The sequence below is a fragment of the Dermacentor variabilis genome, chromosome 9 (genome assembly GCF_050947875.1).
Source record: "Dermacentor variabilis isolate Ectoservices chromosome 9, ASM5094787v1, whole genome shotgun sequence".
In the NCBI taxonomy this organism is placed as follows: domain Eukaryota; kingdom Metazoa; phylum Arthropoda; class Arachnida; order Ixodida; family Ixodidae; genus Dermacentor; species Dermacentor variabilis.
This window is the reverse complement of record NC_134576.1, coordinates 75435984-75461222: the sequence shown is the minus strand read 5'-3', so window position 1 is coordinate 75461222 and position 25239 is coordinate 75435984. Positions and strand designations below refer to the sequence as shown.

General features: G+C 43.6%; 1 protein-coding gene across 2 annotated transcripts in view; it reads right to left on the bottom strand.

Annotated features, from left to right (window-relative positions):
* The window catches only part of Nmnat (nicotinamide mononucleotide adenylyltransferase), a 49587-nt gene that overhangs the window by 17941 nt on the left and 6407 nt on the right, over positions 1 to 25239 (bottom strand). For both annotated transcript variants that reach the window (XM_075668477.1, XM_075668476.1), the window contains exons 2-4: positions 19987 to 20140; positions 17269 to 17417; positions 3916 to 4004 (exon numbers count right to left, since the gene is read on the bottom strand). In XM_075668477.1, coding sequence (XP_075524592.1) covers positions 3916 to 4004; positions 17269 to 17417; positions 19987 to 20140 — 392 coding nt within the window. The remainder of the gene's footprint in view (positions 1 to 3915; positions 4005 to 17268; positions 17418 to 19986; positions 20141 to 25239) is intronic.

The window sequence follows — 25239 nt, the reverse complement described above, 5'->3', positions numbered from 1 at the left end:
CCTGAATGGAGACTGTTTTTAAAAATATTTGGGCACTAAGTAGTTATTTCCATTGGTAATACATGGATATTATTCTCCCCCCCCCCCACCTTTCTTTTTCTTTCCAAAGCGTAGTAATTTGGATGTGGTCTATGCGCAAAAAATATGATGTGTGTTCATTCATTCCAAATACTTAAAATAATGAAATTCGAGCTGAAGCAAATATTAAACAGCACAATATTCAATTGAATATCAGAAAATAATGAATATTTACGCACATCTAGATTGCCGACCTTTTATTTCTTTTTCTTTCTTTTTTTGACGTGTCTTGCATGTGCTTTTCCAATTGACCTCACTTCTTTTTCTGTTTTTCTCTCTTTTTTTCGCGGGAAATTTAACCCGCGTAATAATCACACCCCTGAATTTATGGCAATTTTTCTGACAAAGAAGTGCTATCATTATGCAAGTAGATACAGTATATCCAACATGCTGTGAATACCGTATTGTTATATATGAGTTTTCTCATAGCCCTAATGTATAAATTGACCCTCTTAGGTCGACTCATCATTATAACCGATATATCGTTACACGTGGTATTGCTATAAGTGGACTGCGCTGCATGTCATAAGAAAGGAAATTGAATCACAGATGTGTGAGGCCCGACTAAGGCAATATTTTTACCTGTGGTCATCTGCAATCAGGCCCTTTCTGTGTCATGTACAAGCCATAATCAAAATTTTGACCTGCAATCTGCATAACTAGCAGGAAGCTCTGTTTAAACTTGAAGGTAAACTGACCAAGAGCAGTATAGCCGGTATTACGGCTCGCCTCTGTGACGAGCATTGGTGTCATGCAGCCAAAACAACAGCACCATGTTCCTAAACCTATCATTCAGACAACAACAATTTGGACAGTTTTCAGCGTGCTTGATATAGGAATGGGCGGGCCCATTAGCATCGGCACCTGTGTTGGCGTTTGTGCCCAATGCGAAGACTTCTTTCCTTTTTTTATAATATGTATTGCATGTAACTGATGCTTGGAGAGCATTCCCAAGAAGCTATACAAAGCACCCCTCTCCAAGAAGCACCCTTTCTGTTCGTTACAAGCAGCTTGTCAAGCTGATTCTTTATGTATTAATGAATGAATATTGGATGTTTCATGGCACAAGGGCCAAATATGGCCAAAGAGCGCCATGTCCGTAGTAATGAGTTCGCAGTGTAATTGTGAGTTCTATGAGGTTGGTGTGTCGTGGCTGTAAAGGGGCCTTAAAAATAGTCGCTCTAAAGTATGTAAAATCTGTATAATGAGATTATGACGATGACGTATGACATGTACTATGAACATTAAGATGCATTTCAAAAGAATGATACGATGTGTAAAATATATCAGGTTATAAGATATGCTAGAGCACTACTGCCTCCTGAGAGCCCTTGAAACACAAGGGCCTGGAGGCATGTGCTATGCAAAACAATTATCGCAACGGCATCCTCTGGAGCAAGGATGCTCTAGGAAATTAATGGGCTTATAACATGCAGAACGACATCATTTAAGAAGTTGAGGACTGCATTGGTGTTAAAAAGCGGTTCCTTACCAAGAAACATGGCTGGGTGAAGAGGGATGTAATAATGGTATGCAAGCGGAAAATGTTTCTTTCTCTCCATTTCTGCTTCCCGACACTCCAGGAGCACATGGAGGACGATCAGCCTCTCACCGCATCTACCACAGGTTGGAGGTTCACTTCCAGTAAGTAGAAAATGATGGGTCCCAAATGTGTGTCCTATTCTGAGGCGACAGAAAAGGACATCTGTTCGCCGAGATTTTGTTGGGGAGGGCCAAGAACCTAACTGTGGCTTTATTACATGCAGTTTGTTATTTATTTCTGCGTCCCACATGCGTTGCCAGTGATTTCGCAGTTTCTTTCGTATGTAAGGTTTCAGATCTGTGAGAGGCACCAAAGGAGTAGTACTGACAGCAGGGGATGTAATTGACGTGGCCATCTGGTCTGCCAGAATGTCACCTTCGATTCCCCTATGGCCAGGCACCCAGCATATAATGATATGCTGGTTAGATATGTAAGCTTTACACAAGACAGAATAGGGTTCATTAAATACGGTATTTTTGTGTGTATAGAGTGACATTAAGGCCTTCACGACGCTTAGAGAGTCTGTATAGATTGCTGCTTTTGGAAGTTTTGATTTTTTTATATGCTTCACAGTAGACAGTAATGTGTAGGCCTCGGCCGTAAAGATACTTGTTTCCGGATGCAGTACATCAGATTCCGAGAAGGATGAGCCGAAGGCCGCATAGGACACCCCGACATTTAACTTCGAAGCATCTGTGTAGAACTCTGCACAGGAGTGCTTGTGCTGAAGTTCTAGGAAATACATTCGGATTTCGACCTCTGGGGCGTGGTTTGTGATTTTTAGAAAGGATACGTCACATTCTATCACCTGCCACTCCCAAGGAGGTAATGGCTTGGCTAGGTGCATTAAGCGATGCTCGAGGAGTGGGACATGCATTTCATCGCTAAGCTCCTTCACACATAGCGAGAAAGGCTGTCTTATGGAGAGCCGATTGCGGAAAAGTGTAGCACACATCATATCGGTAACGGTATTACGACATGGATGTTCAAGATTAGAGCGGACTTTAAGGAAATATGTAAAGCTGATGTATGATCTCTGTAGGTGGAGCGACCACTCATTCGATTCTGCATATAAGCTTTCGATCGGGCTTGTTCTAAAAGCGCCAGTGGCTAAGTGGACACCTAGATGGTGGACAGGATCCAGCATCCTTAGCACGCTCGTGGCGGCAGAGTTATACACTACAGCACCATAATCCAATCATGACCGAATTAGGCTCTTGTAGAGATTCATTAGACACTTCCTGTCACTACCCCATGCAGTCTGGGATAGAAGTTTCATTATGTTCATTGTTTTTAGACATTTTTCTTTAAGATGTTTAATGTGTGGAATGAAAGTGAGTCTATAGTCAAATATAACACCTAGAAATTGTTGCTCTTTGTTTACAGGTATTTGTTGTCCACACAGTTCTAAGCAAGGATCCGGGACCAGGCATCTCTTTCTTGTAAAAAAAACGCAAGAACTTTTGTTAGGATTGAATTTAAATCCATTTTTCTCTGCGCACACTGACACTTTGTTCAAGCCATGCTGTACCTGTCTCTCGCACACAATTCTTTACGGACAATGTAATTAAATGTTTCATAGTTCGTTATGTTGCCTTGTCTGTGCCTGGGCTCTCTCCACTGACCAACCTAGTCAAGCTTCAGGCCGCTGGACCAGTGTTACCCCTTGGGATTTGAGAGAACCTTTGGAACCCTGGAAAACACTTGAAATCAGACTAAGACCAGAAACCAATTAGGTAGATCTGGTGAGCACATAAGATGATTGCAAGCCTTCTGTTTGCTAGCCTTAATTAGATGTACAGACATTTTGTAGCTTGCATCTTGTTACCTAAAATGATGGTGGTGCCTTCTAACAATGATCAAGTTCAGGTCGTTTTTCAGAGTAGCTAGAATGTTACCAGTGGTTACAAAGATTTACCCTTCAGCCATTTTAGCTTGTGTGCTAAATGTTTCGTACAGTTGTTCCTTCTGTCCTGCATGTGACAAATAGCCTGCGCATTTCTTAGGTGTGAAGAAACATTGGACAGCCTCTTTTCTAGTGTTTACAAAAAAAAATTTTAGATGGAGACTGACAGACACACCAAGACACACACACAAAATGATGTCATACTACTAGCGAGGCCAGAACATTACTCTTACAAAACAGATAGTGTGTCACCAGTTGCCTTCCATTGTGCACACATACACACACCATTACCCATGCATGCACATGTGCACAAACACACACATGGCAAGGTGCATAAACTTTGAAGGCAAACACCTATTTTCCATAGGATGTTGCTAAAATGACTCACGTCTTGCTCCGACCAAAGCCCTGGCACACTGAATGACTGCAACAGGTCAGCTCCACAAAGCAGCATCAGCTGAACATTCAAGGCTGCCTCTGCAAGTGGAAACACACAGATGAACCTATTTGGCTGGGCGGACAGACGGATGGATGGATGCTATGAGCATCCCCATTGAAACAGGGCAGTGGCTGTCGCCACCAAGCTCTTTGTCTTACTTTGGCAAATGTCTTACCTATCTCATTTCTTTGAACAGGACAAAAAATTCCCAGCATCAAACTTTCTGAGCCATTATCGGGAACTTCATTTCTGTACACCTCCATTGTTTATAGTCTCCCTACTTTTCTGCCGCCAAATCTCCAACCACCTTTTACTAATCTCTGTTGCAAGTGAAGATAATGCGCTCTATTGTCAAGCATTCACAGCACAGTGTACATCACGTCATGTAAAAACAATTTTATGAAAGACAGAAAAAAAAATTATGCTGATCAAACATATTGATTGAAATCTTAAGTCGAGGAGAGATTTGCTTAGGTGATAACGAGAGTTGGAATGAATGTGTCTTTTATCAAGGTTAGCGCAAGGTCATGTTGAAGGCCATATGCATGTCTTTTATGAGTCTCCTGCATCACCTCGTGAAGCAAACAAACCTTCTTGTGACTGTTTGATGCAATGCTTATTTAGGGCTCATCCGCATCAGGCATCTGATGCATTCTCTTTGTAAATTCAGGTTGGTAAGGGTGGGATGGAGGCCTATGCATGATGTGTAATCCCGCTCTACGAATCCCTATATACTTACTATTCCTTGCCCAACCACATCACACATATTACAACCTCCCAAAGCACAAATTGTGTATCTGTATTTCATTCACACAAGGCCCCCCCAACGCATCTATGGATCTTTGACTGTTCGTGACATTATCACCAATGGAGCTAGCGTGTCACAGGTATCACAAACCACTGCCATGTCAGTGACATTATTAATGTGATAGCGTTAAGGAGCCTGTGTCGCAGAAAATCCGGCACCTGGCGTCACACGTTGCATCAGCAAAAAGATTTTCGAACCACATATACCCATGCCTTCCATATGATGCAAGGAATTTACTGAACTAATTAAATTTCTCAAGCTAAAATACGCAGAAAAATCGTAAACTACGACTTGCACACAACCTACAGACATAATAGCTCTCGAATTGTAATTTGACTATATGAGAAAATATAATTCTGTTACGCGAAAACTCAAAGAAACCCCTTCACACACACAAACTGGCTGCGCCGTTCACAGACCGGTCGCACCGTCCGCCATTTTGCGGGCGCTGGCGTGATGTGTGTCTTGGGGTCCACGGAGCGGCATGCCCAGTTCCTTGCATTAACTCCAGCTGGCACTCGCCTCCCCCACACCGCGGCCCACGCAAGAGGCCATGGTTCCACCACAAAGCTCACCTTCGTACACAACGTTCGCAGCAAGCGTTTCCAGGTAAACATTATGATCACATACGCTCCAGTTGCCGTGAAGCGTGACACGCAGTTTGGTGTCTTTGAATGCTATTGCGTTCTACTCTTAAAGGTGAAGCTTAAGCGTCCTCCAAATTTTTATCACCAGCAACGAGAGTAATGACTAATTTGACAGCTAAAAGCAATATTTAACCCTGCGGGTGGCTGGGCGCTTCGGGCAACTCTACCCACAGTGCCATATAGGTTTTTCTCAAGTGCAACAACAAATTCAATTTCTATTGAATTAACACATTAGCCAGTTTAAAATTCAAACGGTATTCATTGGCAGAATGTTGGCAAACACTCTGCAAAGTTTTTTTAATCTGAGAATGCACATTTTTGGTTGGCGACTGTAAATGGTCCTATCCTTCTGCTTTACATTATGGCACAATGGTTCAATACAACCATATAGAAACAGTTCTCTCAGCATTTTTTTATTTCACAATTCATAACCACAATATGGTTATGAGACCTGTGGTAGTGGGAGACTATGGATTAATTTTGACCACCAATTTGACCAATCAGATCGGGGTTCTTTAACTTACACTCAAGGCACTTTGTTTATTGGCAATCTTGGTTTATTGTTTTCAAAGTTTTTCAATACTACCACTGCCTTGATATAATTCCCCCATACATAATGATTAATACAAACTCTAAATGTTTTTTTGTTAAAGGCAATCTACGTTTAGCTAAAGTACACACTAATAGGGGAAAACAAACTATAATCATCTTTCTGCCTTATTATTAACTCCTTACCTACCAACTTAAAACAGTGTAACAATTCTCTTTTCATCTTTAAGCCTCAACTAAACAAGTACCCATTTCGAATAGAGAAGTGATTGTAACAGTCACCTGCATATTGTTATGAATGCGTACGTGTATTTTTCTATTTAAAACAATTATGATTCACATTACCCCACATTGTACTATACTATCTACTTTATTAGCTATTATGTGTCAGTTCCCTATGTATTGCAGTAAGACAGAATGCTGGGCAAGTTGAAATCGATGCATTTTTTTGGATCAGCACGGAAAATGACGGCAACACAGAAAGGAAGGACACAGGACAAGCACTGTCTAAGAACTGGAGCTTGTTAAGAAAAAGGCAAAAAAGGAAGACACCATCTATGTGCACATGTCAATAGGCCACATGGAATAAATAGCGAAGCATTTGCGCCTCACAATCTCAGAAAGAGATAGACGACTCTGAAATGCAAACATCACGCTTCTTTTGTATATGAAAGGCCTCTGCAAGTTTGCAAGCTTTTTTGTATTTGTGTTTGTCCTATGTCCTCCCTCTTCTTGTGTTGCTGCTGTTTTCTGCACTGATCCGAAAAATTCCCTACGTACATATATATTCCTTGTACTTATCCTTTCTTCTTTCTTTGTTTTTTTCTGTAACTTGCCTTCATTTATTTTCAACGATTTCTTATCCCATATGTATTGTTATTTTGCTTTTTATCTGCTCAATAATCTTCAGTTTTGTCCTATATCGTATATACAGTGCAGACCACTTATAACGATGAGCCAACTCAAGAGTATCAAATTATGCATTAGGGTTATGAGAAAGAAAAGCATAACGATAGGTGATGACTGCATGTATAATACAGTGATCAAAATTTTGCCTTCTGGACAGCGTTTGCCATGCAGACTGAGCTTGACGTTTGCGTTGCTAAGTTCCCCTTAAACGTACAATGCCCAGATGGGGCAAAAAGCTTGCCTGGGCTATTTCGTATCTGCCACCATTACCTGGCAGCACACTCCACCCACGTGCCGACTGCGAAAGCCACGGAGAGCATTGCGAATGGGCACAGCAAGCCACAAAGTGGCGCCAGCTGATTCAAATCTCCATCATTATGCGTCACCCATGATCGTGCTCTGTACATGTCCAAGGAAGAGGGAGAGAGAGAAGAAAAAGCTGAAAAAGTGAAGCGGCGCAGTAGCTGCCGACCCTTCCTACAATCTCCCTACCTCCATCAGCGAGCGCAGAAATGCGCCGTAGGACCAACCTCGAAGCAGCGGCACATTCCTTCTTCTTAGCTCAGTTTATGGAAGATGGTGCCAACAAGGCACAAAGTTGTGTCACTTGAGATGCAGCTACAAATTTTGCAAGACTCAAAAAAGTGTGAGCTCGTGCAGTCAACGATATCGACAATTCTGAACCAGGAGCACCAACATCACGAAGGCTGGAACCAATGGCTATGCTAATCAAAGGAAAAAGGAATTTCGGATCCTTTCCACAAACAACTGTTTCAGAAAGACAGACTTTGTGCGCCAGGGTGAAACTCCCCACGATATTGAAACCAACATGGTGGAAGCCGCTGACATTACTGAGCTTTCCAAACATGTCGTTACCAACGATGAAACAGGTGGTGCTTCAATGGAGGAGTTCGATGACAACAAGATTAACCATGGCCCCCATCTTTGACCTTGACCCCGATGTTCCCGCAAAGTGTGCTGTTGTGGATCAGCTTGCTCAATGATTTCAGGCATGGGCTAATGGATGGTCAGCATAAAACATTGTGCACGTGTAAAGGATTGAGCAGCTGGATGCGATGCACAAAGCAGTTCAAAACCTGTAACTGCCACAAAAGTGAGCAAAGGTTTCTATTTTACCGCGCCTAACTCTTGACATGCTGTTAGAGGTACAAATAAACATTTCATTTTTGACAACCTACCTTTTACATCTATTCTTTAGCGAAAGTGGCAAATTTCGGTTCGGAGCTAATGTTCAGCAACCTTTTTTTACAGCAATCCAGATATAACGAGGACTGGTTGTAACGATTGGATTTCATTCTTTTAAATATTGTTATTATAAGACTGCACTGTATCATCAGGCTTGCATTACTTTGATGTGTGTTTTTTTCATGCATCTTAAGAGATCCTGTCAGCAATTTTTACTTTGTAACCTATTCGGGCATAAATTTATTTATTTATTTATTTCATACATACTGCTAGCCTCCATTTTGAGGCTGTTGCAGGACATGGGAAAATACATTGCATCAAAATAAGAATGACAAACTTATACACTTGTTAGTATTGTAGTTTACAAGTAGACGTAGTGGAGTAATACAACAAAGGGTGTGACCTTCCTGAGTCAGGCCTTAAAGGTTAATGAACAGAAATACAGAAGCATAAGATAAACAACAAAAAAGTACATCAAAACCAATTAGAGACAAAATGCGGGGTCTGCAGGCGATACTGGTAAATCAAGATGCGCATTCATAGACATATTTTTCCAGCATAGGAAGGAAATCGTCAGGTGAGCAAATTATGATATCACTAGGCAATGAATTCCAGTCTCTGATTGTCTGGGGAAAGAAAGAATACCTAAATGTGTCTGTGTGGAACCTGTATTCAATTAAATGTTTATGATGTTTAGTTCTAGTGTTTCGCTGTTCAGTGAAAGATACATATGCACCACTGTTTAATTTGTAGACCCCGTTAAGGAGGTGGAACAGAAACTTGAGGCGTAAGTATTTCGCACGCTTGTAAATAGTCGGGAGACAAGCTTTATCAAGGAGTTCTGTCGGAGAATCATTACGGTTGTACCTATTATAAATGAATCTGATGGCTTTTCTCTGTATTGTTTCTAGGCGTTTTATGCACTGTTTGGTATGTGGAGACCAGCAGGTAATACCATATTCTAGTATAGGACGAACGAATGAGGTGTAGGCTAGCATCTTAGTGTCTGGTGAGGCAGATTTTAAAGAGCGTTTAAGCGAACAAAGTGTTGTAAATGCCTTAGAAGATATGTGTGACACATGCTTGTCCCATTTCATATCAGATGATAGGACAATGCCCAAATATTTATAATCATCGACTATCTTTAATTTTTGCTGTTCGATCGTGTAGGTGAATTCTAGTGGGGTTCTTTTTCGGCTTACTCTCATAAAAACAGTCTTGTCTAAATTAATCTTCATTTGCCATGCCTGACACCAATTTGCTACTTGCGCAAGCTCGTGATTTAGTATTACTTGATCATTATGGTTCCTAATCTCCCTATATATAATGCAATCATCTGCAAACATGCGCATCGTTGATTTTATGTTATCTGCCATGTCATTGATGTATAGTAAAAAAAGAATTGGTGCTAAGACTGTTCCTTGTGGTACTCCGGATGACACTTCTACCCAATCAGATTGCTGACTTTCGATTTCTACGTACTGTTGCCGACCTGCAAGATAAGCTTTTATCCAGTTTATTATGCTGCCAGATCCGAGAATGTGTTGTAGTTTGCCCAGGAGTTTAGGATGGGATACCCGGTCGAAGGCCTTCGATAGATCTAAGAATATTATGTCAGTCTGCCCGCGGTTATCAATTGTTAGAGCGAGATCATGCACAGTTTGTGTCAGTTGCGTAACAGTAGACAGTCCTTTTCTGAAACCATGTTGGTTGATGCTAAGCAAGTTATTATCTTCCGCAAAGGTTACGATGTGTTTTAGTATGATGTGTTCGAGAATTTTGCAAGATGTGCAGGTTAGCGAAATCGGTCTATAATTTGATGGGCTTGTTGTGTCACCTGATTTGAGAATCGGGACAATCTTTGCTATTTTCCAGTCTTTGGGCACGTCAGACGATTCTAGAGATTTTTTAAAGATAAGTAAGAGGTATTTAGAGACCCATTCTGCGTATCTCTTGAGGAAAGTATTGGGGATCCCATCTTGGCCACAAGATTTTTTAATGTCGATGTTAAGCAGCAGTGAAAGTATACCTGATTCTGTTATCTCTATATCACCAAGTATGTCGCCTGTTCCCCTCGGCTGATGGTTTAAATCTGGTGAAATTCCGTTGTCTTGTGTAAAAACGGATTTAAAAAAGTTATTAAACTGATTTGCTCTTTGGAAAGCATCCTTCTGCAGCAAATTGCTTTGCTTATGCACGTTCGCGTTAAAATATCTCCGAAATTTTTGAGGAGCCGTCTTGATGAAGTTGCTAAGTGTGACGTTCATGTACGTATGTTTTGCTTGCTTTATCACTACTTTCAACTCATGTGCCAATTTTCTAATTTTGTCAGAGAAACAGGGATTTGATGTCTTACCCTTAAGTTTCCTCAGCCTTGACATTTTACGTTTCATATGTATTATATTCCTTGTGATCCAAGGGTTTCTTTTGTGCACTTTCTTTTTTTTCATGGGTACGAAGTTTGATAAACATTCGTGTACATAGGTCTTAAATTTCGCCCATAATTCATCTACTGTCACAGAATTATCATGGAAAAGACAAGAAAAATTGGGGTAGTGATAATCAAAAAAGTCAAGAATGCCGACATCATCTGCGTTTTTCCAATCATATATTCGTGTGATCAATTTTTCTGAGCGTGCTGACGACGGTAGTGATAGACAACATTTGGTTACCTTGTGGTCCGAAATTCCGTCAATTATTTCCCATGATATGTCCTCTACAGGAATGTTTTCACTCACAAAAGTTAGATCAAGAATTGTGCTGCTCGACAAAGTGACACGTGTGGGTTGCTGAATGATTTGCTTTAAACCACTATTGAAGGCCATATCAAGTATCGCCTCAGCGCTGTCCTTATCGATAACACCAGCATCGTACGAATCCCATCTTATACCTGGTAGATTGTAATCTACCAGGTATAACAATATGATATGTAGTGTTAAATGGCGCAAGGGCCAGGTTTGGCCAAAGAGCGCCATGACAAGTGGTGATGTTGACGATGTATTATGGAGATGTGACTTGGCTGTAAAGTGGCCTAAAATTGTCGCTGTAAAGTGCGTAAAATCTACGTGCTATAAAATTATGGCGATGACTAATGACGATTACTGTGAACATTAAAATCCATCGTAGTAGAATGATGCACAATCAAAAATATGTAGGATGTTAAAATTACTTGGAGCACTGCTGCCTCGCCAGAGCCCTTGAAAGACAAGGGCCTAGAGGCATGTGCTATACTAAAGAGATATCGCAGCGGCATCCTCTGAAGAGAGGACCCGCTACGAACATGTGGGGCTAAAAACATGCAGGACGACATCTTTCAGGAAATTTAGTACTGTGTTGGTGTCAAATAAAGGTTCTGGGCCGAGTAGCATTACGGGATGTAGGGGGATGTGCTGCCGGTATGCTAGGGAAAAATGTTTCCTTCTTTCAGATTCGGCTGCCCGACACTCCAGGAGGACGTGGAGGACGGTCAGCCTCTCCCCGCATCTACCGCAGGTTGGAGGATCATTTTCAGTGAGTAAAAAGTTATGTGTGCCAAATGTGTGTCCTATTCTGAGGCGACAGAATAGGACATCTGTCCGGCGTGATTTTGTTACAGGAGGCCAGAAACCTAATTGTGGCTTTATTAAATGCAACTTATTATTTGTTTCCAGGTCCCACAATCGTTGCCAGTAGTTTCGCAGTTTCCTTCTTAAGAAGGGTTTCAGGTCTGTGACAGGGACTGCAGCAGTAGAATTAACAGTGTGTGATGCAATTGATGTGGCCATCTGGTCTGCTAGAACGTTACCCTGGATGCCCCTATGGCCAGGCACCCAGCATATAACCACATCCTGGTTAGATACATATGCTTTGCATAAGACGGAATAGAGTTCAATTATTATAGGATTTTTGTGCTTACAGAATGACATCAAAGACTTCACAACACTAAGGGAGTCCGTATATATAACTGACTTTTTGAGTTTTGATTTCCTTATATGCTTCACGGTCGACAATATTGCGTACGCCTCAGCCGTGAAGATACTAGTTTCCGGATGCAGTAAATCGGATTCCGAGAAGGATGGACCGACGGCTGCATATGACACCCCCTCGCGTGACTTCGATGCGTCTGTGTAAAACTCCGTGCAGGAGTGTTTGTACTGCAGTTCCTGGAAATGCATCTGGATTTCAGTCTCTGGAGCGTGTTTTGTAACCTGCATGAAAGATATGTCGCATTGTATCATCTGCCACTCCCAAGGAGGTAGCAGCTTAGCTGGAGGCATTAGGCGGAACTCGAGGAGTGGGACATGCATTTCATCACTAAGCTCCCTCACACGCAGCGAGAAAGGCTGTCTTACGGAGGGACGATTGCGAAAGAGTGTAGCATATGTCATGTCATTAACGGTGTTAAAACAGGGATGTTCAGGATTGGAGTGGACTTTCAGAAAATATGTTTGGCTGATGTACGTTCTCTGGATATGAAGTGACCATTCATTCGATTCTGCATATAAACTTTGTACGGGACTCGTTCTGAAAGCTCCTGTGGCTAAACGGATACCTAGATGGTGAACAGGGTCTAGCATCTTTAGCGCACTTGGAGCGGCAGAATGATAGATCACGGCACCATAATCTAATCGTGAACGGATCAGGCTCTTATAGAGATTAATTAAGCACTTCCTGTCACTACCCCACGATGTATGGGATAGAAGTTTCATTAGGTTCATTGTTTTCAGACATTTTTCTTTAATATGTTTAATGTGGGGGACGAAAGTGAGTCTGTAGTCTAATATAACACCTAGAAATTTGTGCTCTTTGTTTACGGGTATTTGTTGTCCACACAGTTCTAAGGAAGGATCCGGAACCAGGCCTCTCTTTCTTGTAAAAAGAACGCAAGAGCTTTTGTTAGGATTGATCTTAAATCCATTCTTGTCTGCCCACACTGAGACTTTGTTCAGGCAATGCTGTACCTGTCTCTCGCATACTGCGAGGTTACACGATTTGAAAGCTATTTGAATGTCGTCCACGTAGACAGAGTAAAAGATGGCGGGTGGTAATGAAACACAAAGCGTGTTCATCTTCACGATAAAGAGCGTGCAGCTCAGCACGCCTCCTTGGGGTACACCCGTTTCTTGCGTAAAAGGGCGTGAGAATGCATTGCCGACTTTTACCCGGAAGGTACGATTTGACAGATAGCTTTCTATTATATTATGCATATTACCGTGGATGCCCATTTCTGACAAGTCTCTTAAGATTCCGTAACGCCACGTCGTATCGTACGCCTTCTCCATATCGAGGAATATGGATAAGAAGAATTGTTTGTGTACAAATGCGTCCCGGATATTTGCTTCGACACGTACAAGATGGTCAGCTGTGGAGCGCCCTTCTCGGAAGCCGCACTGATAGGGATCAAGGATTTTGCTCAGTTCAAGGAAATGAATGAGTCGCCGATTAATCATTTTTTCAAACACCTTACAGATGCAACTTGTGAGGGCTATCGGGCGGTAACTTGCCACTGAGGAAGGGTCCTTGCCTTGTTTCAAAACAGGGACCACAATGGCTTCCTTCCATGCAGTTGGAAGGTACCCTGCATCCCAAATGGTGTTGAAAAGTGTGAGTAGTGTATCCTGCGTGTCATTGTGTAAGTGTTTGAGCATTTCATACATGATTCTATCAGATCCTGGTGCGGAGCTGTTGCATGCGCTCAAGGCAGCTCTCAATTCCGCAATACAAAAAGGACGGTTGTACGGCTCATTCTCTCGACCTTTTCTTGTTAATGGCTTACGTTCTTCTGTTTGTTTGTATTTGAGAAAGGATTGTGTATAATTTGTTTGACTTGACACGCTCTCAAAATATTCTCCAAGTGAGTCTGCCTGGTCTTGCAGTGTATCGCCCTGTGTGTTTACCAGGGGGAGCGAATGTGTTTCCCGCCCTCTAATCCTATTAACTCTGTTCCAGGCTTTGGCCTCATCCCTAAACGAGTTAATACTCGATAAAAACTTGTGCCAGCTTTCTCTTCTGGCCTGTCGGCGGGTTCGCCTGCCTTGGGATTTTACTTGCTTAAAGTTGACTAGATTCTCTGCAGTGGGAGAAGCGCGTAGCAACCCCCACGCTTTGTTTTGTTTCTTACGAGCGATCCTACAGTCTTCGTTCCACCACGGGACCCGCCGTTTACATGCCAAGCCATTTACTTCTGATACGCATTTAGATGCAATATCTATAATGAAGGCTGTAAGATACTGCACAGCAGCATCAATTCCTAAACAAGACATGTCATTCCATGAGATATTAGTTAAGTTTCGGAACTTCTCCCAGTCAGCTGTATCGATCTTCCACCTAGGAGCCTGTGGTAGACATTCTTTTTCTTTATGTGTTTTTAGCAGTATGGGGAAGTGGTCGCTTCCGTAAGGATTCTTGGTGACTTCCCATTCGAGTTCAGACAGTATACAAGGGGAAACTAGGCTGAGGTCAATTGAAGAAAATGTTCTGTTTGCGAGAGAATAATATGTGGGTGTCTTCTTATTCAGCAGACACGCACCGGACGAAAAAAGAAATTGTTCAACGAGGCGACCTCGCGCATCGATACGAGAGTCTCCCCACAGGCTGCTGTGCGCATTGAGATCGCCAAGAACAACATAGGGTTCTGGCAATTGATCGATCAAGGACTGAAATTCATGTTTGTTTAGTTGGTAATGCGGGGGTATGTAAAGCGAGCAAATGGTGATGAGTTTGTTTAGTAGGACAGCTCGAACCGCCACTGCTTCAAGGGGCGTTTGTAGCTGTAAAGGTTGGCACGCTATATTTCTATGAGTGACTATGGCAACACCCCCCGATGATGCGACGGCATCATCGCGATCTTTGCGAAAAGTTAGATACTGTCGAAGAAAGTTTGTGTGTTTGTTTTTTAAATGTGTTTCCTGTAAACACAGCACTTTTGGATTGTGTTTTTGTATAAGTTCCTGCACATCATCAAGGTTTCTGAGAAGACCTCTGACGTTCCATTGAATTATTTGTGTATCCATATTGGGAGTTAATATGTGCTGTGTGTACAGAAACAGAAGTAGTGATTATGGAAATTACAGTGATTAAATTACAGAGCCCTTTCGAGGCCCTGTAACGGGAGTTTTGCTCTTTCTGGAGCGTTCGAGGGAGCCTCGCCGCTCCTTAGGCGCTTGGCGCGCCGTGGCGATAGGTGTTGTGTCCATTGCCTCTTGTGAGGCGCCGGACACGTGCTCCTGCGAGCGAGAAGTTATCAGAGAGAGTCCCGCCTTGGAGGGCAAGACCGCTGCGCCCACCAGCCCGGAGGTCGTTGGGGCTCCCTGGGGGATTTGGCTGCGCCGGCCGTTGCCAGCGCTGGAAGGGACCTGGGAGGTTGAGGCAGCCTCGGCTGCGCCCACCTTCGGGATCGATGGTCCCTTCTCCACGGTTGATGGAGCAGCGCTAGCTGCAACCGCCGCAGAGGCAGACGGCGTAACTGCCGACTCACTGCTTGTGGGTCGGACAGCCGCCGGAGGCCGTTGTGACGCTGCCCCCTGACGCGCCACTTCGGCAAAGCTTTTCTTGGGCAGGTATGAAACCCGCCTGCGTGCCTCTTTGAAAGTGATATTTTCCTTGACTTTAATTGTAACAATTTCCTTTTCTTTCTTCCAGGATGGGCACGACCGCGAGTACGCGGCGTGCTCCCCATCGCAGTTTACACAGCGGAGAGGGTTCTCACAGGTTTCAGTGGTGTGTTCTTTGGCACTGCATTTAGCACAAGTTTGGCGGCCTCGGCAGCTCTGCGAGCTGTGGCCGAAGCGCTGGCATTTGAAACATCGGAGTGGATTAGGCACGTAAGGCCTGACACGGAGCTTTATGTACCCGGCCTCGATTGATTCGGGCAGGACACTTGAATTGAAAGTGAGAATTAGGTGTTTGGTTGCAATTTCTTTACCGTCGCGCCGTATCTTTATTCTTTTCACATTAACAACATTTTGCTCATTGAAGCCCTCTAGGAGTTCTGCCTCTGTCAGCTGAAGCAGGTCATCATCTGAGACAACGCCGCGTGTAGTGTTCATAGTGCGGTGTGGAGTCACTGTCACTTGAAAGTCACCAAAAGACACTAGATTAGGTAGCTTTTCGTATTGTTTCAGGTCACGGAGCTCCAAAAGGAGATCTCCACTTGCCATCCTTGATGCCTTGTAACCTGGACCAAGAGCCTCAGTTAAAGACTTAGAAACTAGAAATGGGGAGATTGTGCGTACTTGTTTATCTGGCATTTCTGAATGAACGACGTGAAATCGTGGGAAGTTGGGTCTTTGTCGTCCAAAAAACTGAAATACATCTTCGGTGCGCCCTCTTTTCTGAGGGCGATCAGGAAGCGGAGGGAAAGAGGTTGCCATAAAGGGATTGAATTTTCGGCAATAACGCCAACCACCCACCGTGGAGCCCTACAAGGGGACGCTACAGGGACTGTAAAAAGCAGGTCCTGTATGCGCCAGCTGTACGTTATCACTATAACCAAATATGAGATAACCTAGGTTGGCTATTCACACAAGGTTAACCCTTGCTGCCTGGAAAATTGGAAGTGAGCGGAAGCTAGGAGAAGACAGGAAAGATGGAAAGTGAGGGAAAGACGAAGGTTGGAGGGAGAGTGAGAGACAGGAAAAGGCAACTACCGATTTCCCCCGGGTGGGTCAGTCCGGGGGTGCCGTCTACGTGAAGCGGAGGCCAAAGAGGCGTGTTGCCTCCGCCGGGGGGCCTTAAAGGTCCGAACACCCGGCATCGGCTCAACCTCCAGGATCCCCCTTTCCCCGGACACGGCTAAGCCGCGCACGGCTACACGCGGGAGGGTCCAACCCTCGTGTGCTCGGGTACGTGGTGTCGCAACACACCAAACGCCTGCTTACGCAGACGCCCCTGCGGGGCAGGTATAACAATAATCTCTCTGTATTAATTTACTAATCAATGAAATTGAATTAAATTAAAATTGAAAGTGAGAAAGTGTTTTTGCATTCTGGCCCCAATGAAATGTGCCAGCTGCAGCCAGGATTGCAACCTCGTGTTCAGCAGCACAACGCCATAGCCACTGATCTACCGCAGTGGGTAGGAACAGTTGTAGGCTATCGCACCCTTTCAACAGACCCCTCGAGATCTATGGCCGCGTGTGGGTGCAGCCGAAGAAGTCCATTCCTTGACGCATGAGCAGAGGAATGCGCAGGGTGCGGAGCTCACCATTCAGGTTGTCGTTACTCTGCCGCCTCCGTCGACGCTTGGGACCCGATTGCGTGGGCAGCCCTTCAATGGCTATCCTCTGCCGGTGGTGGTCCAGCACGCGCCGTGTCTGCGTCCAACTCTCCTGCTCACACTCCCACGTGTCTAGCCTGGCAGAGGTCGGATGTGCAAAAAGCCGGAGGAACAGATGAGCGGACAAGTTGTTGGAAGACATTACTTCTGGAGCGAATAACATGAACGAATGACAAACTTGCGCCTGCATTCAAAGACATTCCTTCAATCAGAGTGATGCCTTGGCTTCTAGGGGTGGAGAGCAGTTCCATCGCTTTACTGAAGCTGTCAACATCCTTATGATCAGCCTACTTTTAATTCCACTACAGGACAAAGGCCTCTTTTTCAGAAATCTTCAATTAACCATGCACTACTTCAACCATACATCTCATGCGCTTGCAAGTTGTCAAATATCACCACTCCATTTATTCCTCTGCAGCCTCTCAACTATGTTTACTTTCTTTTTTTTCCCCTCATTCTGCTAGATTAAAAAAGAAAGCACCAGTTATTTGCTTTATGTAAGATTACAACCCAGCCAACTCTCTTTTTTTTTTTTTTCAACTTCAACTAGAATGTCATATTTATCGTATTTGTTTGCCTTTGTATAAGGCATGGCCACTTTTGAAATCTTGTAGAAAAACTGTGACAGAATTCATTTCCATTACAACAGCCACGTCTGTGCACTTACTTGTACTGTGAGTGCATAAACACGGGCAAAGGCCACTCTAAGCCATCATCAAATGGCTTCTCTTTTTGCTTCCTTTAACATTATCAGTGATAAACAATATAAATAAAGCAATAATTCAATCTACCAACATTTCATCGTTCAACCCACACAAAGCAATCTGACTCAATAATGATGTCTGGCACTTACTGTGCTATTATTTAGTTATAAGGTGTCCTGAATGTCAACTTAAAGGCACTTCAGTGAAGGGGTGTCTTTCAGGTAACTCCTCAATGCAAGAATCACTAAAGGAGGTATCACTAAAGCAGCACCCAATGCCACCTATGGCTATTCTTGAACACCTGGAAATGGATTGCATTGTTCTGCTCCCCACTTTCAGAGCTCCAGGTAGTGTTCACAGTTGGGGAAAGCTTAGGAGTATAAAGATTCAGGTCTGAGGATCATAGCCATACCAACTTAAAGCTATGCTTTGCTCAAGGAAAGAACACAGAGTTTATGCACACACAAACACACACACACAAGGAAAAACAAACAGCAACAATCGCACAGCACCCGTGTGGTGGAGCGAACAGGGCAAAGATGGAGTACGCAAACACACACACACAAATACGCACATGAAACAAACAAAAAATCCTTTGCCCATAGAACAAAACAAGGAACCTGATCTTGTCTCATGCTTGCCCTGCTGGCAAGCTGCAGCACTGTGTAAGCTGCACTGAAACTTTCTTTTATTTCAATAAGCAGGGCTGCTTACTTGAAGCAGAGACTAACTAAAGAATCATAATTAACTTCAGCTGCTAAGTCTAACCAGTGAAAGGAGTGAGCTTAATTTATAGAAACCAACATATAGCTACACACAAAAAAGCACAATTACATATAAATGTGTAATGGCCATTAACTTGCAAAACCTGACCTAACTGAAGACTCTTAGTGCAAACAAGCAGAAAGAAAAGAAAGCTTCCACAAGGAGTGTCCTGTCTATGCCTAAGAATCCATACTGAGTAATGTGGCAAGATTACACATGGCACATATGCCTGCACAACATTGCAAAGTAGCTGGTGCTGTGCACAAATGAAAATTAACAGAGAGCTTTAGATTTAAAGATATGAACCCTGCAAATTAATCTGCTTGGGTTCTAGCAGGACTCGAGCAGAGTCTCAGTTTCTGTGTACGTAAACCCGCTTACATCCTCTAGCCTAAATCTCAAATGGCAATGACACACTGGCTAACTTAAAGAATACTGGTGCACAAAAGCAAAATTCGTTGTAAAATGACCTGTACAAACTGCCAAAATTGTTTTCAATACCAGTGGTGTTTTTACAAGATTCCAAACATTTACTTAACGAAAAGTACAGGTGTGCATTAAGCAACAGCTGCTTTTTCAAACATGATTTCAGAGAAAAGCTTGAGATGTAGACAATTTGCAGTAGAGAGAGAGAAAGCACTCTATTGAAAAGCAAAGTGTTTATCCAGCATATATTCACCATCACATAACTCGGCATGAAATGGGAGGAAAGGAAAGAAAGGCCCAAAAAGACGGTGGGCAGAATAAGGAAAAAAAAATTCTTCCGATCGTTTTAGAATAAATGTTCCAGATGATGAAAGCAGGTGTTTCATGCTATCATAAACACATGCTAAATAGCTCACCTTATCACTCAACTCCTTTCATCTTTTTGCTGATTTCCGACTGCTTTGTGCACAGTGGTTGGTAAGGTTGGAGAGGAGTCAAAGTATGTACCACTCTTCACTACACTGAATAAAAGTGGCAAGGTGCCCAGATTTCAGGAAAAACAGGGACCTTAAATAAAATGTGCCCTTCACCGAGATGAGGCGCAAGGAAGGCGAGGTGAGGGTGAAAAAGAATGTATGACCAGTGCCAAATGCTAGGAGCAAAGGTTGTTTGAAGCAAAAGCTGGTCCCTTCTCCAGTGGTTCAGTCGCTCACTCTTTCCTCCACAAAGCCACGGTTCTTTGGCCACTAACCTGACCCAGGAGGAGGAGGCCAGAGCCAGGGATAGCATTCGGCATCGATGGTTGGCAGGTGCCAGGCCAGCCTTGCCGTAACCGTCAGACACCGGGGACACCAGGCCGCAGACCACTTCCATGGATGGACTAGCGAGGTTGTCCCTTGCCACCTCTGCACAGAAACAGCAAAGGCACATCATGATACTAGGCCAGGAAGAGCCGACGTGAGAAAAAGGGCAGAAAGCCATGTTGATGCAAAACAGCTTACCCTATACACGATGCACAAGCTGAGACCACAATGAGATCAGGAAGAACAGTATTGCAGACAAAATTAGATATAGTTGAGTCAAAGCTTTTACACTCTCTTTTTTATTGCTGTTTCTGAACAGAATCACCTACATCCTAATTGACTGAATTCTGCTTCAAAAATGGCTCTATGCTCGGATCAGATAGTGCTTGGTGATGTCGGCCACTGTTTTCGCAACAGCGGCCTTTGGCAAGTATGGCTGTTAGTTAGTCTACCTGAGTTGCACCATTCATACAGAAAAGTAATGAATGAGAAGAATCAAGAGAGTGGCTAGAGTACCTTGGTTCTCCTTATTTTCCCTCCATTGCATAGCAAGGCCCCTGGCAATCTTGATGCCATGAGGAAGCACAGGAGGGTTAATTCGCCGGTCAACTGCTTCTATGTTCACATACTTTGTAATACATGCGGTTGAAAGGATTTTCCACAGGCCGGGAGTGGGACAGGCACCCAAGGTTAATTGTAATTTATTTTGCACAAGAGCGAGCCTGCTCTCGGTGGCAGGCCAGGGAAAAAAAAGACAGGCCTTGTGCACAACCACAAATACCCAAAAATGTTGACAGGAGGATGGCTGCCATGGTAGCTTAATTGTAAAGCACAGTATGTGAAGTGTGGAAGATGAGGTTTCACTTTGCGCTATCAAATCTCCATCAAAAATAAACATAACGATTAATTTCACCTGTGCTTTCTCTGGCTCCATTGCCTGTTTGCTTCACATCATTGCAACTAATAGATAAATGTAGGAGGTTTATCTATAGAGAACCAAAACACACTTCTGACATGTGTCCACACAAGTGTACAGCTGCCCATTCTTGAATAGCACAGGCTATGTGGGAGAAATGAAACCTATCCCTTAGGCCTAATGCTGCCAAATGTCCTCATGCATAGATAGCTTGAGAGTCAACTCTGCCACCTGAAGCTGCTTGGCAGTGGCCAACAATGCTTTTGTCCCACTGACCTCCAGTTGGTGAAGAAAATCATCTGAACGACACCTGACAACTGGCAGTGCTTTGTCAAAGATGGCAGTTTGCTGTTTGAAGATGTGAGCCTCGTTCTCAGTCCAAGAACAAGAGACTTTGCCCCATTCAAGAAGGCTCCTACTATCTCCAACCCAGTGTAACCGGCAATAAAGGCAACTACGACTGAATGTGTTTCGTATTCTGCATCAGACTGTAAGCAGCTGCCCGAGGACAAATGTGCTCACTAGGTGATGGAGGGCTTGATAAAGATGCAGTACATAGACGGAATGAAACTACTGACGTCTGCAGCGGTTGGAAATCATGTCCTCAAATACCTCTTGCACTCTGTATATCCAAAGCTTGCGTGCTTCCCATCTTTCACCAGTACCTTGGCAATGTTGCAGACCTTATAAGAACGTCTTCAAAACACAAATTTCCGAACATTAAAGGAGTCCCTAAAGGCAAACATTCTGTCCAATCTTGACTGTCAAAAAATAAACTATGGGTTTTACGTGTCAAAACCACGATCTTATTATGAGGCAAGCCATAGTGGGGGACTCTGGAAACTCGTACCACCTGGGGTTCTTTAACGTGCGCTTAAATATAAGTACACAGGTGTTTTCGCATTTCACTCCCATCGAAATGCAGCCGCCATGGCCAGGATTCGATCCCACGACCTCGTGCTTAGCAGCCCAACACCCTAGCTACTAAGCAACCACTGCAGGTCCAGAATGTCAGGTTACCCTTCAATAAACATCACTGTTGGCTTTAAGCAAGAGGACACAACTTAAATGCTGACAAATTGCAACTCTAAGGGCCGCAAAATTCTTTCACAGTTCAAGCTGTCACTAATGAATGAGGGCTCTTAAATAGCTGCAAAAGTGATTTTGGAGATCAACCTCTGCCAGGCACTGCTGCCTGCTTTGAGTCTGACACTCACATGAAGCACCACATTCTCATAAAAAGCGCTGACAAAGTGGTGTGGACAGGTAACAACAAATTCTGGCAAATCACTTCTGTGGAAATCTACAAAGAGAACAGTTTTACAAAAGAGAGAGAGAGGGGGGGGAGGGGGGAAATCGTTTATTGAAATTAAATTGAAGGGATACACCTGTGGTGATTCCCAAAAGAAAAAGTGCAGCTTTTTTTCAGTCGCAGAAAGCTACAACGAAAATCCAAACTGATTGCTAGGAAAGAAAGCTTCACAGTTTTGGAGAAAAATTCGTACTGGTACAGGGAATGAACCAATGCCTTTCCAGAGCACTCCCTTTACTATAATGAGCAGGCTCATGTTAGCCTTTCTTTTTTTGCCTTTTCCTGAATTTTTCTATAGGAAATATAACATAATCATCCACACAATTTTCTTTAGCGTTGAATCGCACTGTCAGGGCCTCTCCCCAGTTTTCTCTTTCCTATGTCCCAATGTTACCTTTTCCAAATCCTACCCAGTCCAGCATCTACAACTCATCAAACTACTCCCCATCAAAATCTCGTAGCGAAGTGCACCTCCTCCACATATTGCACCACATTGACCAAATCGCACCAGAATAAGAAAGCAGCTTTTTTTAGCAGTAAAAATAGGACAGGATAGTTTCGGGCATCATATTTTGCTTTTCCACGGCACCCCACAGCTGCGCACATCGATGAAATGCACCGTAAAGAAAGACTAAGCCTGAAATGACACGAGAATTCTGCCACACTTTTCACATTGCAGTTGGGATTGTTGAAGGCCGCAGCTTCCTCCCTCAACATAAACAGCATAAGCATTACAGTGGTTCTGGACATATGAATCCCTGTACTGGTGTAAACAAAATAGAAGCTCAATCTTGGTAGGCCAAGATGATGACGATATATGCTTATGCATGACACTTCTTTTCATTATTATTTTTTTACCCCTTCATCACTGGCTGACATGGCACAATGCACTGCTATCAACCACTCAATGCTGATGAGAAATGGACAGAATCAGAGTAAAGAATCCTTACAAAATACAGCCCCAGTATTCTGTTACAAGAAGGCTCAAGAGATATAAACTGGCTCTAGAAATTTTGCATAAGCACCAAACAAGACCTTTGCAAACCAAATAACAAGTGAAACCTGGTCTGTACTGCCTACGAAAGAATTTAATACCCAGGTCACGTTCCCATACAAAATATGGCGATCAAAAACGAAGTTTTATGATACCAGACCTACTAAACAAATATTCGGAAAAAGCTGAAGCTCTCGTTACAGCTACCTCAGTTCAGATTTTCCAAAAAATGCTCAGAAAATTTTTTCTTAATACAGACTAAAAATCGTGCCGGGCTGATCCTAGTTGGTTTCCCCTTACTCTGAGAGTCCCTGCTTTTCGTTGTGAAAGTCCGATATATTTTCTGTACCCGGACGACTGCTGCTTCGACATACCTGTATCATGTATCTGATTGTATCTGATGATGATGTATGGGGTTTTATGGCGCAAGGGCCAGGAATGGCCAAAGAGCGCCATGTCTGTGGTAGTGGGTGTGCAGTGTAACCATGACTACTATGAAATTGGTGTGACGTGGCTGTAAAGGGGCCTTAAAATATACGCTCTACAGTGCGTAAAATCTATGTAATAAAATTATGGCGATGACATATGACCTGTACTATGAACATTTCGATGCATTTAAAAAGAATGATACAATAGGTAAAATATATCAGATTATAATAAATGCTAGAGCACTACTGCCTCCTTAGAGCCCTTGAAACCCAAGGGTCTGGAGGCGTGTGCTATACCGTACAACTATCCCAGCGGCATCCTCTAAAGAGAGGAAGCGCTAGGAATGCATGGGGCTAATAACATGTAGGATCACATCTCTCAGAAAACCTAGGACTGTGTCTGTGTTAAAAAGCGGTTCTGGGCCGAGGAACATTACTGGATGAAGAGGGATGTGCTGTCTGTAAGCTAAGGAAAAATGTTTCATTCTTTCAGATTCGGCTTCCCGACACTCCAGAAGGACGTGGAGCACGGTCAGCCTCTCCCCGCATCTACCACAGGTTGGAGGCTCACTTTCGGTTAGTAGAAAATTATGGGTGCCAAACGTGTGTCCTATTCTGAGCCGACAGAATAGGACATCTGTTCGGCGCGATTTTGTAGTAGAGGGCCAGAATCCTAACTGTGGTTTTATCAGGTGGAGCTTATTATTCGTTTCCGCGTCCCACATACGTTGCCAGTGGTCCCGCAATCTCCTTCGCAAGAAAGGCCTCAGATCTGTGACAGGCACCGCAGCGGCAGGGTTAACAGTTTGCGATGCGATTGACGTGGCCATCTCGTCCACCAGAACGTTACCCTCAATGCTCCTGTGGCCAGGCACCCAGCATATAACGATACGCTGGTTAGATATGTACGCTTTACACAAGACGGTGTAGAGTTCACTAAGTACAGGATTTTTGTGTGTATAGACTGACATCAAGGCCTTCACGACGCTTAGGGAGTCTGTATAGATCGCTGCTTTTGGAAGTTTTGATTTTCTTATATGCTTCACAGCAGAGAGTAATGCGTAGGCCTCAGCCGTAAATATGCTTGTTTCCGGATGCAGAACGTCGGATTCCGAGAAGGATGGGCCGGCGGCTGCATAGGATACCCCGGCATTTGACTTCGAAGCGTCTGTGTAGAACTCTGCACAGGAATGCTTGTGCTGGAGTTCTAGGAAATGCATTCTGATTTCGGCCTCAGGAGCGTGCTTCGTAACTTTTATAAAGGATATGTCACATTGTATCACCTTCCACTCCCAAGGAGGTAAGAGCTTGATTGTGTGCATTAAGCGATGCTCGAGGAGTGGGACATGCATTTCATTGCTAAGCTCCTTCACACGCAGCGAAAAAGGCTGTCTTATGGAGGGACGGTTGCTGAAAAGTGTAGCGCACGTCATATCGGTAACGGTATCAAAACAGGGATGTTCAGGATTAGAGCGTACTTTAAGGAAATATGTAAAGCTGTTGTATGATCTCTGTAGGTGGAGAGACCATTCATTCGATTCGGCATATAAG